The sequence below is a fragment of the Myxocyprinus asiaticus genome, chromosome 35 (assembly GCF_019703515.2).
Source record: "Myxocyprinus asiaticus isolate MX2 ecotype Aquarium Trade chromosome 35, UBuf_Myxa_2, whole genome shotgun sequence".
Taxonomy (NCBI): Eukaryota; Metazoa; Chordata; class Actinopteri; order Cypriniformes; family Catostomidae; genus Myxocyprinus; species Myxocyprinus asiaticus.
Window position 1 is genome coordinate 22,625,077 of NC_059378.1, and position 14,124 is coordinate 22,639,200.

The 14,124-nt window shown below is 36.4% G+C and overlaps 1 protein-coding gene across 1 annotated transcript in view; it reads left to right on the forward strand.

The window, feature by feature from the left end:
- ptprga (protein tyrosine phosphatase receptor type Ga) overlaps nucleotides 1-14,124 on the forward strand; it is a 413,560-nt gene that overhangs the window by 304,583 nt on the left and 94,853 nt on the right. The window contains exon 5 of the mRNA XM_051672679.1: nucleotides 9,475-9,570. Coding sequence (XP_051528639.1) covers nucleotides 9,475-9,570 — 96 coding nt within the window. The remainder of the gene's footprint in view (nucleotides 1-9,474; nucleotides 9,571-14,124) is intronic.

Sequence of the window (14,124 nt, forward strand, 5' to 3'; positions counted from 1 at the left end):
CGATATCATGAGAAAAAGTATCGCAATATATCAATATTCGATTGTATCGACACAGCCCTAATGAGCAGCCATATTGGGTCACCCCCGAGGCAATGAAGCTTGTTTTTTCCCTTCATCCTCCATTTGGTGTGAGGAGAATTACAGTCTAGATGAATCCATTTGTTTGCCACAGGCTCTCTTTGCATAGCTAATGTTGATCCTGTAAAAAGCCTCTCATAGTTGTGTTACAAGGACAACGGATCCTTCCTCCAAATAGGAAATGAATGCATCAAACTTTTCAAGTTCTTATTTCGATTATTATTTTGACCTTCCTGCATTTGCATTTTCTTGTTAATTTACAGTCTCACATTGTTAGACTATCAGCATAAAGTCTATTCCACTTTGCAGCTTATTCTGACCAAGAATATAGAAATCTTTATTTTGCTAATTGCTAAACTTTTTTGAAGAATAGTATTTTTGAAGAATAGGTTTAAAAGGATGCACATTCACATGAGATGAAGAATCTACTCATATCAGTCTTAAAGAAAAAGCTGCTTTATTCTACATAATGTGTAGATCTTATGACCAGCATAATATTACTTGCTTTATCTCAATAATCCCTTGTTATTGGACGTTTTCACTCATGGAATAAATTATTATCCTAATGGATGACTGCAAAATAGTTCATTTCTACAATGGCACTGGAAACTGAGAACTTCTGGTTTTGCTTGATGTTAGGTGTCAGCACAACATAAACAAATATTACTGTGTGCACCTTTAAAAGAGTTGATGACACAAACCTTGTGTCATCCAGTGATTAGTTTTTGCTCAAAAGAAGTCATTGTTGAGCACAACTTTGTTTCCAGGCAGACTGAAACCTGTGCAACTTGAATCCCAGAGGTTGCATATTAAGGGTGTTGTAATTAATTTCAGCCATTCTACTTCCACGAGACTGAACTGTTGGTTTAGCCATGCCCCTCTTTCCTAAACCCCGAACTCCAAAGATAACAAAGTGAGCTTTATTGAGAGCAGAAATGGTTGTTAAAAACAACAGCTGCAAAATATCGTCCTCAACTGGCAACTGTTATGAACAACATGGCATAAAAATTCATTATGCCTCAATAATTCGCTGCAACTCCTACACTATGATAATGCACAAAATGACTGACAGGCAGAAAGCGTCATTAGCTCTTTACAGTCTAGAGCTGTTACAGAGACTTGTGAGATATCTCAGGACACTTATTTTAATAAGTTTTAATAATATCTTTCAGGGAGGAGGAAATGCATACCTTTCCATGAAACAAATCACTTAGCACCTTTAATTCAATATGTTTGGAGCTTCCAGTTTCTTAAGTGCTTGCAAGGTTTGTGTGCAAAAGGCATTAGACTTACTGTGGGTGTGCTGTCATAACTGTAAAGTAATGACACCAAAAAACTGCACCCAGAGTTAGAAAAAGTGTTTCTGTTCTAATGACTTCAGCACTCGTTTCAACTCCCAGGATTGAAGCACTGAGCTATGGGCAGGTCTGCTCTGTTGAACAAAGTGAACAAGATGACAAGGTAGAGGAAGAAAGCTGATTGTAGATCAAGGCCCATCAATTTCATGGAGCAGGGGAGCTAATATAGGAATTGGATTTTAGTCTTTGAAATCCCAGTCATAATGTTCTTTTAAGCGCCCCAAGAACAACATCTACATACTTGAGAATACTGTGCAAGTCGCCATTAGCGGATGCCGTTCATTCAAAGTGAATTACAGTAACTAATTTCAGGCACGGTCCCACTGGAGCTGCCTGTGGTTAAGTGTCTTGCAAAAGGGCACAATCGTTATAGAGCTGGATTGTGATCACAGTAACTCTCCAATTCCACCCCCTACATCGGATTGAACCTGTGTCTTTTCTGTTAGCAGCCCTAAGCCTAACCCTTACAAAAATCGAGAGTTCTGGCAAACTTGCTGCAAACTTGCCGCAAATTTTCCACAAATTCCCAGTCATTATTTTCACATGCATATGAGCTTAGCGGAAATCTCTTCATTGTCATCAAAGGTTTGCTGCAGGTTCACCAATACCGATGAAGAGCTTCAAACTTCTGGCAAACATCTGTGGCAAATCGCAAGCTCATTTTCATGTGAAAATAATGAGTGGGAAATTTGTGGCAAGTTTGTCAGAACTCTAGATTTTTATAAGGGTAACTGTTAGGCTACTACTAATTGTGTTCCTAATACAGTACCTAACACACCTACACTCACTGAGCACTTTATTAGGAACACTATGGTCCTGATAAAGTGCCAGACATGGTCTTCTGCTGCTGTAGCCCATCCTGCATTCTGGCGGATGGGCTATAATGGCAGAACACAAAGTCGGGTTCCACTTCTGTCAGCCAAGAACAGAAAGCTGAAACTGCTTTGGGCACAGCTCACCAAAACTGGAAAAACATAGCCTGGTCTGATGAACCTGATGGTTGGTGTGAACTGAAACTCCTGACCTGTATCTGCATGATTTTATGCATTGCACTGCTGCCACATGATTGACTGATCAGATAATCGCATCAATATGCAGGTGTAAAGGTGTACCTTATAAAGTGGATGGTGAGTATATATGTGTGCTATGAGGGTACTAAGCCCTGTGGTGTCCTTGACTGTTCTGAGAGCAAATTCATACTTTTTAACTCCATCTCTCTCATGAGTGTGTTTGCACTTTTGGCTAACCGTGTGTAAGTAATATGTGTAACCAGAGCAGAGGATTACATGATCCATGTCTGACCTGTGTGCTAATGAAGCTCAGTTGAGATACACACACAGACACACACTTAACTAAGAACATACAAGACATGGATGCCTGTAAGTGACCTGTATGTTAATGATCTTAGAGGAGACACACACTTTCTCTCTCGCTTTTTCTCTTGAACAGACACACACACACAGCTGTCAGAGAGCTGCTTGCTTATGCCCTTTACATATTTGCTTTGGCTTCTCTGTGCTGTCAGAGGTAAAAGCCCTTCCACCTCTATGTGTGTTTATGTTTACACAGAAATATCGATATTTTTGCCCTTCGCTTAATGTTTTTTGTGCATTTGTTTGCATGCAGCATTATCAGAGCTTAAGAGAGAAGCTTAAACTAAAAGTAGCTAAATTATTAAATGTTGCTAAACTATAGAAATATTATGAACCTCATCCTGAGGATAGTATCTTTGTTTGACAGAAATAGTGCTATAAACTTGCAACTGCAACATGCACTGTGCACTGTTGGGTTGGCAATATACTGGTTAAATGAATATACTGGAGTTTCTGTCACGGTTATGCAAAATGCTGGCACATGGTAAGGAATACACATTCTACTAATAAAATACCTCAGGAGTTACAACACCTTTATCATCCATGCATTTACATCTAGTATATAGTCACCAAAAAGATTTCCAGTATCCAATGGAAGACTAAATCCAAAAAACAAATACGTGATTGAGGGGTTTGCTTTAGAGTCAACTAAAAAGACTGAAAACTTTGACTGAAAAAATATACTGAGTAGATGAAAAAGATATAAAATTATTTTGAATTATTATATATTTATTGATAAAGTATGGGATATTCAGGGAAACCTGTTTAAAAGCAATTATAATTTTTGCACAAAAAATGTATTATGGCATATTTGCAAAATGATAAACAAATGCCACTTACTGAATTTGACATGCAATGTAGTTATGTCATGTGACAGAATTGTAGCACTGCATAGGCTTGGTATCGATGCCTTTTTCACGCATCGATAATTAGATGATTATCGATATATATCGGGACTTTCTTCAGATTTAAATAACGCTGCTCGTTGCACAATATTCTTTTGTCTTTTCAAACATATTTTTCAACACAACTTTAGTAAAGTGTGAGCATCAGGGTAAATTAAAGGGGTTAGCCCACCAGACATGTCTGGTGGAATACATGGTGTGTTTTAAAATTCAAAACAATTATGTTTTATTACAGTATGTGCACCACCACTGGCAGACGACTTCGGAGGCTGCATATTCTCCTGTGCTATTGAATGCAGCTCATTTAATTTTCCATTAAATTCGACCCAAATCATTATCAAAGGACAAAGACTATTTACTCTAGCCATCACTGGATAATATTGTGTATATGTATTTTTCATATAACCTACACAATGTATTTACAGTTAAAAGTATGTCTTTTTGTGGTTTGACAGCTTGAATGAAATTTATTCAGTGCTACACACAGAAAAATTTAATATTAAACATCACCATTTCTAATCGTTCACACTTACCTGCAAACTCATCAATGTCACTTTGTTCATTTTGGAAGAAGTACAAAAACCTTTGTAACTTTAGGTTGTGATCCAACACAACACAACCTAGTTTGGACAGCAAAAATGGCTGTGTCTCGTTTGGAAGGCTGCATGCTAGGTAGGACGCATCCTTTGAAGGCTGCAGTATACCGAGTGTCCTCCTTTAAACAAGTCTTTTAAACGAGACGTCCTTCGTAGGACAAATGGAAACGGAATGTAACATGGTTGCTATGACAGCACGCCACTCTTTAACAAGCGCGAGTGCTTTGAGTGAGAAGGGAATAAAGTCCCTCTGGAAGGGAATGTATGAGGTACATTTTAGGAGAGTTATAATGCTGTAAAGAGAAAAGAAAATAGATTTTACAGGTGTACTTTTAGTCTAATACTTTATTTTAATTATATATTAATATAATTATACATATTATATACTCTGCACCCATCTACTGAGGTACTTCAACTTGGGAATTAACATTCCTTGCGTTTGAACATTATGGGCAAAAAAGGATACACCTCATGCATCCTCTGAATTCCCGTGAAAGAAGGTTGCATTCGAAGGCTGCATTCGAAGTGTCCTACTCGCTTTTCTGAAACGAGACGTATGCGGCCGACAAATGCGACCTCCGGAGGACGCATCCTTCCAAACAAGACACAGCCTGTGCCTCTCCTACGGCGACCAGCTTCAGTAAATGTTATATCTCCCCCTTGTGGTTTCCCAAAGTTATTACACCATTGAATAGCACTCAAATTAGGCTTCTAATTTAAATTTCAGCTAATGTTAATATATCGATGCTTTAAAAATATATTGATAAAATAACATACCGATCAATAATCGATATATCAATATTTTATTATATCCTAACTGCATCCTATGTACTGCCTGTTTCACATATCCTCCTTGAGCAGGGCGTGAGCAGCGCGCTTTAATTTCAGTGCCCATATTAATGGATTACATCCTTCATATTGAAAGCGAGTCGCGAGGTGAAGTGTCCCAGAAGCGGCAGTGAGTGGATAGTTTCGACGCAGAGCCTATTTTTGCTATGCAGCTCATGCTGAACTCAGCAGCTCTGGGTGTAGCAGAAAACTAAAATAATCAGGAGATTATAGAAAAGACACAAAAGCAAATAAACAATATTTAAACTGAACCTACTTGGTCTGCATACAAACAAACACAAAATAACTAAATAAAGGAAAGAATAAATAAATAAATAAACTGCAGGACTTTTGCCCATGTTGTATATATACAGAGACAGTTTAGAAGAGATGGACCACTGATATTAGCCAATCACCTTTTAGATAAAGACATCGCCTGTCAATCAACTCAAGAACGTGCACGCACATTTTTTTTAGCATAATCTGAGGTAAAGCAGCACAATTTATGATACTATTGTTGTTCGATTTTACTGCTGATTTTAAATATGTTCTTTGATCGTAATCATGACCAACCGTTTTGGAAATTTCAGTCTTTCCCAATTCAAGAAAATAGAAGCTGTACTTTTATGCCGCTTGTTTACCATTCCAGAGATGACCTCAGAGTGGACTGACTTGCCTTGAAAGGGGCTTTGATATATTAACCAATCACGACCAAGTATGCTGATAAACAAGTGCAAGTGACTGCCCGCCATTGCCGTAGGAACCTTGAAAAGAGGTGTGGACAATGTGAAAGCTCAAACGCAACATGTTGCTCACGTCCCGTTCACGGAGTATGTGTGAATCCGGCAGAAAATACAGTACTTAAAAAAAAGAGAAGGCACTAGGCAGTATACAGTATATACTATCTGTGTGCAGTATGCAGTAAGCAGCATGTTAATATTCCATTCAAAAAAAATCGGGAAACCAAAAACTGAAAATAATTATTTACAAAACCAAGTTAATTACTACTAATTACTACGTTTTGTCAACCTACGATTTCAATTCAAGTACTAAATATTGATTGTTTTGCAAGTGATTTCTTCATAAATTTTTTTTTTTTTACACAACTACCAGTAACCATTCAGGTGTGCAAGGATTATTCATTTATTGTTAATACAAAACAACATTGAAAAATAATGATGCCTTCTTATCTCTCTGTTAAGACTGACAGGTTTTTCATTCTGTTAGTTGTCCGCTCTCTCTGTCTTTCTCTGTCTCAAATGGAAGATGTCACTTTCTGTCACCTCTTCTCCTGCTTGAATACAAACAGACTAAAGACAACTTCCAATAGCAAGAGGTTAAGATACTCACGACCCTGTTATGTTAATCTCCCTCTCTCTCTGTTGTTTACTTTCATTTGAGAGCGTGTACTCAGAAATTGCCCAGATATTTATGTCATTAATCACTGCCTGTGAGACACGACATTGCAGATGAAGGCATTAAGCTCGGGCCCGTAGGCTTGTGAATTCTTTGGCATGCGGCGTGTGATCTGTGATCAGAAGCTATGGAGGTGTTTGAGACTGAATTAGACCAAAGTGGGCCATGCTGTAAGCTTCGTGTAAGGATTACAGAGGCGAGAAAAATGCAGCAGGCATAATATTGATGATGCTGACGGAAAAGTGTAAAAAAACAAGCCTATGTGTTCGACCCATTCTTTCTTGATTTTAAGAGCGTTGGAATGCGGGGTGTAGCAGGATGTATATACAGTATAATGCTTCTGATCTTTCACAGATTATATACAATTACACCCTTGTTGTTATTGTTTTCGTTGGAGATGTTGATTAAAGGGATAGTTCACCCAAAAAGGAAAATTCTCTCATCATTTACTCACACTCATGCCATCCCAGATATGTATTACTTTCTTTCTTCTGTTGAACACAAAAAAGATCTTTAGAAGAATATTTCAGCTCTGTTGGTCCTCACAATGCAAGTGAATGGGTACCAACATTTTAAAGCTCCAAAAGCACATAAAGGCCACATAAAAGTAATCCATAAGACTCCAGTGGTTAAATCTGTATCTTCAGATGCGATGTGATAAGTGTGGGTAAGAAACAAATCAATATTAAAGTCCTTTTTTTAGAATCAATCTTCACTTTCACTTTCACATACTTCTTTTGTTTTTGGTGATTCACATTCTTTGTGCATATCACCACATACTGGACAGGGAAAAGATTTTGAAGTAAAAAAGGACTTAAATATTGACCTGTTTCTCACCCACACCTATCATATCACTTCTGAAGATATGGATTTAATCACTGGAGTCTTATGGATTACTTTTATGCTGCCTTTATGTGCATTTTGGAGATTCAAAATTTTGGTACCCATTTGCTTGCATTGTATGGACCTACAGAGTTGAAATTGTCTTCTAAAAATCTTCATCTGTGTTCAGCAGAACAAAGAAATTCATACACATCTGGGATGGCATGAGGGTGAGTAAATGATGTGATAATTTTCATTTTTGGGTGAACTATCCCTTTAAATTTCTGCTTTCAGTATGTAGTACTTACCTTTCAAGGTTTTGGATCTAATCGTTTGCTTACAAATGGTTTTAGTTTTAATGGAAGTGCCTATACGTTTGGTGAAATTTGATTATGAAGTCAGTTTTTAATTTTTTTAGGGTCAAATCAAAACCTTACAATTACACTTTTCTGCTCTGATGAATGTGCACTTTTGTTCCAAAGAAAAAAAGATTGTAATCTTTAATCAAAATGTAATAATTGCTCTGCCTCTGAAAGATTTTACTTTTTGGCTGACCTTTACTGATGTTGGCTTTACAATTTCCTCTCCTGTTGATTCTTTGTTTTTAGCTTTTGTTTTATTATTTCCTGCTTTTCTGACTCTCTCCGACACTTAGCACGAGTCTCTGCACGAGTTTCTTTATTGTTAAATCTGCTATTGGCAAAATACTGATTGCTTTCTGCCAACGAGAATATTGTTGATTTTTGTTGTCTTTTTGGAGAGTTTTTGTGGGAAAAGGTATTGACAAGGGAGAATAACAGGCAGGCGCTGCCAATTTAGACTGCATTTTGGCCCGTGTAGAGTTGAGCACATTTATTAGCCCTGATCTACTGCCAAAGATTCCATCAAAGTGATAAGAGGATGGACAGGGCTCACCGTTTGGACTCAAAACATGACACACTAGGGCCAGACTGAACGCACTCAGGAGATTACAGGATGAAACGGATTAAAGGCCATGAGATTGAGAGATATTAGCTTTGATAATAGACTATGTGTGTTTTGTCTGTGATAATATAAGAATTACAATCTGACTTGCTACAAGGTCTTAGACTAACAAGATTCACACTACTGCTGGGCAATATATTGAATATTTATGAAATAATCAATATGATTTTTCTTTTTTACTTGTTTTTTTTATAAAGATTCACAAAGACCTTGCCAGTAGGCCAGTTTGAACCCTTTCCTTGTGTTGCGACTGTGTAGTATTAGAGTGCTCAAACAGATATGAAGCAGCATCTCTGATTTAAACCATGGTAGCAAAAGTGCAGATAGAGTTAATTCATTTTTCCGAATTAGTTAATTGCATAATTGTATCATTTTGTACATTTACTTTAATTTGTTTTAGTAAAAAATGTGGAAAAAATATATATATTTATCTTTATTACTATGTATTATGTAAGTGCATATAAATTAAAATGATTGAAAATCTATCTTTACAGTGTTGTTGTAATTATTAACATTAGTTAACATAAACTAACAATGAACAATACTTTTACAGCACATATTAATCTCGGTTTGTTAATTTCAACATATGCTACAAATACACTTTTTTATGTCAAAGTTGTATACTGTATATTTGAAACTAACATAAACTATCAATAAACAGTTGTATTTTAATTAATTAACATTAACTCAGATGAATAAATGCTGTAGAGTTCATTTTTAGTTCTTGATGCCTAATGCTTTTACTAATGTTAACAAATGGATCCTTTTTGTAAAGTGTTACCATTCTTCCTTGTGTTAATTAAGTGAAAAAAGTGTAAAAACATGCCATCATTTTAAACTAGAACTTTACTGTATTTTACTTCTTACGTTAAACATTTTGAATCTACATGGAAACAATGGCTGTTGGTTGAAATAATGGTCCATCTGTTTATGAAAAATGAATTGAGTAATTTCAGGGCAAATACATAAATATTAATATATATATATATATAATATATATATATATATATATATATATATATATATATATATTATATGTTAAAAATATAGACATCACTTTATAGCTGCATTGGCCCAACATAATTCACACGTTCTCTCTGTCTCTTTCTCACAGATGCAGATCTTCATGTATAACTCAGATGACTTTGATAGTCTTAACACAGCCATAAGGGAGAAGCGAGTAATTTCAGCAATGGCTGTCTTCTTTCAGGTGAGAGCTCACACTTTTCCAGACTGTCTTCATGTTCTGCTGCTGAGCGTTGTCAGTGCTAAGTGCTAGCATTAAAACACATTGATTTTGTAAGGAGGTTTTCTCTCGTCCCATTAAGCTCAGTGATACTGCAGTCTCACACACGCAGACAGCACACTACCGCCATCTTTCAATATGGAAATACAGTCACATTCACTCCAGTTTTGTACTCTTCCTTTGTTAACCCTTCTGTGATAATAACAAAACAGCAATTTAAGTCTTTTTGTTTGTTTTTTCAGAAAGTGTGTTTGTGTGCATTTCTCACATTTTGAGAAATCACACATCTTTCAGTGCAGTCAAGCTGTAATAACCAAGAGTTCAAAAGTTGAACATCAAAAAATTGGGAGTGACAAATACGAAATAAGTGTGAGAGAGAGTGTGTGTGTGGGTTGGGGGGCAAAAGCCTCTGAAGCTTTTTGCACAGAGTAACTATTTCAGAATGACCTATGAAGATATATGTAATTTAGTTTTTTGGATTGAAAGAGTAATTTATCATTTTCACACATATTTATGCAATGTTATTTACATTCACCTTTTTTCAAGCACTGGCTAATTGAAACAACGCCCTCTTGTGGCTGGCTGACTCCCTTCCACCAGTAAGGTTGAAGCTATGTTTGAAATTAAATACTATCTTGCTTTATACTGTGCAATATAGACTGTTCTTTTAAAGGGGAAATATATATATATATATATATATGTCTGTATGTATATATAAATAGTGAATATATAATAATATATAAGTGAAACAGTTGCCATTATGCAACACTGAACATTTTAATCATTGTACTACATTGTTACCACATGACTGCCATCCAGTTATCATCCTGGAAAAAAATGGCTATTTTGGTCCAAGTTTGTGTAAAAATGACTTAACTTTTGACAGTCTGATCAAATAATAAGTTATGCTAAAGTAAAAAAATTTCCAGTGCATTCGTCACACTGGAAGTTCTCTTAGAGCGCATTGCATTGTGCACAGTATTCATACTATTTAATGCAGAAATAGTGTCCCTCACATTAAATGCACAAGATACTTGGCTAACGCTTACAATTGAATCCAATAGTTTGTTAGCATGTTGCTAATCTAACAGCTCAATACTTGAATAAGCACAAATGCTGCTTATTATATGACAATGGTGTCTTTAAGGGCACTTGTTTCACACCATTGTCAGTCTGATGTTGTTGATCTGCAGAGACCTCTCTCTCTCTCTCTCTCTCTATCTCTCTTCCTTCCTTTGCACAGTCATTTTTCACATGCTCTAGCCTTACCTGTCCTGGGGTAGTCAGTCCTGTGCTACTAAAATAAGAAAAAATATGCCCTTTGCTGATTCCATGTTTTGTTCTCTATTTTTCTCCCCCCTCTCACTTTCCCCTCTGCATGTTGCCTTTTCAACCTCCTCTCGCAGCAGAGTAGAAAGTCTAAAAAAAAAAAGCTAGCAACACCTTCCTGTCAACATGCCCGTGATATGCATTAGAGCAGTGGTTCTCAACTGGTTTTTCTTCAGGACCCAGATTTTACACTGGACATCATGTCCCTACCCAACACAGTACCTTCCCTGCACCCTATCAGAACAGACCTGCCACACACCAGTTTGAGAACCAAAATCTTACAGGAAACATTACTGAGCTCAAACTTTGAGCTTTTAGATTCCTGTATTTTAAGGGGGACCTCAGTGGACAAGCCCTTGGCCCCTGTTTGAGAGAACTATTGTGAACACTTGTTTTCATGCAGACTTATGTAATCACTCTCAGCACTCTTTCAAACAGCACAAGAGTGTTCAAAGAGCATAGAGAGATTTTATGAGAGACTTTTAGTCTTTCTTTATTTTAACAATTATTACTTACAACTTAATCAAAATATATTAATATATAAAATACATAAATACACACATACGCACATTACATACACAAAAAATTACCTCATACATTCATTTGTAAAATTCCATCTTCCAATTTACATAAAACATCATTCAAATCCCAGGTAAGTTTAAAAGTATGAAGATCTCTAACCATTTTATAATATGTTAACTCAACAGTAAGCCGGGCAGATATCAGACCTCTTAAAGTCATATTAACATCAGTAGAAACACCCCCATTCACCTTTGCTTTTCTTGTTAGCCACACAGCTAACTTTGCTTAAAAAATTTATGAACACATCTATTTTTCTATTTTGATACTTATATTTCGGGCCATAAATAAAACCATTTAATGTAAATTCAAAATTCACATTTTTACTCCATTCTTCCAACAATAGAAACATTGGCTTCAATCTTTCACACTGCAAGAATAAGTGATACACATCTTCAGACTCGAAACAAAATGGACATTCATCCCTTACTGTTGGATCAATATGTGCCCTATGTCTATTAGTAGTTATTACTCCATGTATTGGAGGTCACCAGTTCTCTTATCAATAGGACGTTTATATAAAGTCCTCTAGCTACCTTTAGGGGATACATCAAATCCCTCTATCCCTTGCCATTTAGAGTCTGAAACACATATTAATGATTCAAAATGCATCACTTTTACACAAGTATGATACAGTGCTCTCATTCCAGTATCACCGAACAAATTAAGTTCTGGAGTTTTAAAACTCAACAACTTCCATGAGTGATTTGATACCAAGCTTTGCTGCAATATCCCTTGAAGACAACCATTCACTCTTACTCCAAAGATGAGAGACTTTTATAAACTGTGCTTTCACCATAGCAGCCTGCATTGAATGGAAGTTCAAAATTTTCATAGGTAATACAGGATTATAAAGAAGAGGTTCCTCTTTAATCCATGATACACATACAATACCTTGTTCTTGAGCAATTCTTAAAACATTCCATGATTTTAGAACTGTCTTATAAAAAGGAGATATTTCAACTAAAACCACATCATTTAAATTCATTAAAAACAATTGTCAATCTAGTCCCAGTTGTCCTCCTCTCCTCAAAAGACCACGGGCCACATCAGCCCAACTGACATCCTTCCCATACAAAAGCCTCTGGGCAGCTTGTAGTCTAAAAGCAGCAATCCTACATCCTATATCAATTAGACCTTGCCCCCCTTCATGAAGAGGTAGGTAAAGTAATGCAGGTCTCAGCCAATGCTGACCTGTCCAAAAGAAGTCAACAAGACATCTCTGAATGTCCTTAATGACAGCAGCAGGGGGGTTCAATACAGTCATTTTATGCCACAGAGTTGAAGCAACAAGATATTGACTATTAAGGCCATTCCCCTATAGGACAGCTGAGGAATTAGCCATTTCCAGTTAGATAACCGGAGACATACTTTTTCCAATATTCCTTCCCAGTTCTTTTTCTTGTACATCTCAGAATCTAAAAACACTCCTAAAAACTTAAAACCATCTTTGCTCCATATGACATTATTAGGTTGCTGTGGGATATTCGACCTCTCTGAACCACACCATAATGCTTTGCTTTTTGTCCAATTTATTTTCGCTGATGATGCTCTTCCATAACATTTAACATTTTCTAAAACCACTTTAATATCATTGCTGTTCCTGATTATTACTGTTACATCATCAGCATAGGCAGATAATTTCACATCATTTAAAATATTTGACCCCTCAATATGTAAACCAGTCAACTGTTCTCTTAATTTGCACAGTAGTTCAATTGCAAGACTATAAAGTTGCCCTGAAAGAGGGCATCCTTGTCTTACTCCCCTCTGTACTTTAATAGGAACACTTAAACATCCAGCTACTTTGACCATACATTCAGCTTCATTGTACAATAAATTAACCCATGAGATAAAACCATCTCCAAAACCAAAAGCCTTCAGTAAATCAAACAAATAAGCATGGTCAACTTTGTCAAACGCTTTTTCTTGATCAAGAGATATTAACCCCAAATCATTATCATTATACACTGCATAATCTATTATATCTCTCATTAAAAATAAATTATCCCTAATACATCGCCCCTTTACACAATATGATTTATCTGTTCTACAGAATACAAATCATCATCAGCTTTATAGAGATCTGACATATCTGACAAACTCTCGTCATCCTTCATATCATCCTGACTCTGCGTCATAAGATCAGAAACAGCATCATCCCCTCCATACTTGCACACTGCACTCTACTGACGTATAGACCTACATGACTAGCTACAAGTTGTTCTTTTACAATTGCAGTACCATTTACACTGCTACAACTAGGCTTTTCATTAACAACATGGTTTAAGTTACTCGCAACATTCTCACTCACTTCCAATCCATTGTCCTTATTCATCTCAGCCACGGGATCTCTGTCCAAGCCTGACTTTTCCTCTTCTGGTTTCTGTTTCACCTCTACATCCTTACGCACCAATAATTCATCTGATTCACTACTAATCCTAGTTTCTTCTGAAGTTTTGTTTTTAGGGCATGAGAGTCTTTTGTGTCCATACTCCCCACATTCAAAACATCACAAACTCTCCGTACTAGCAAAAATCATGTACGAGCTATCGCCATCATTCACTCTAAAATATACATCCAGTAATTTATCCAGAGAATTCAGAAACA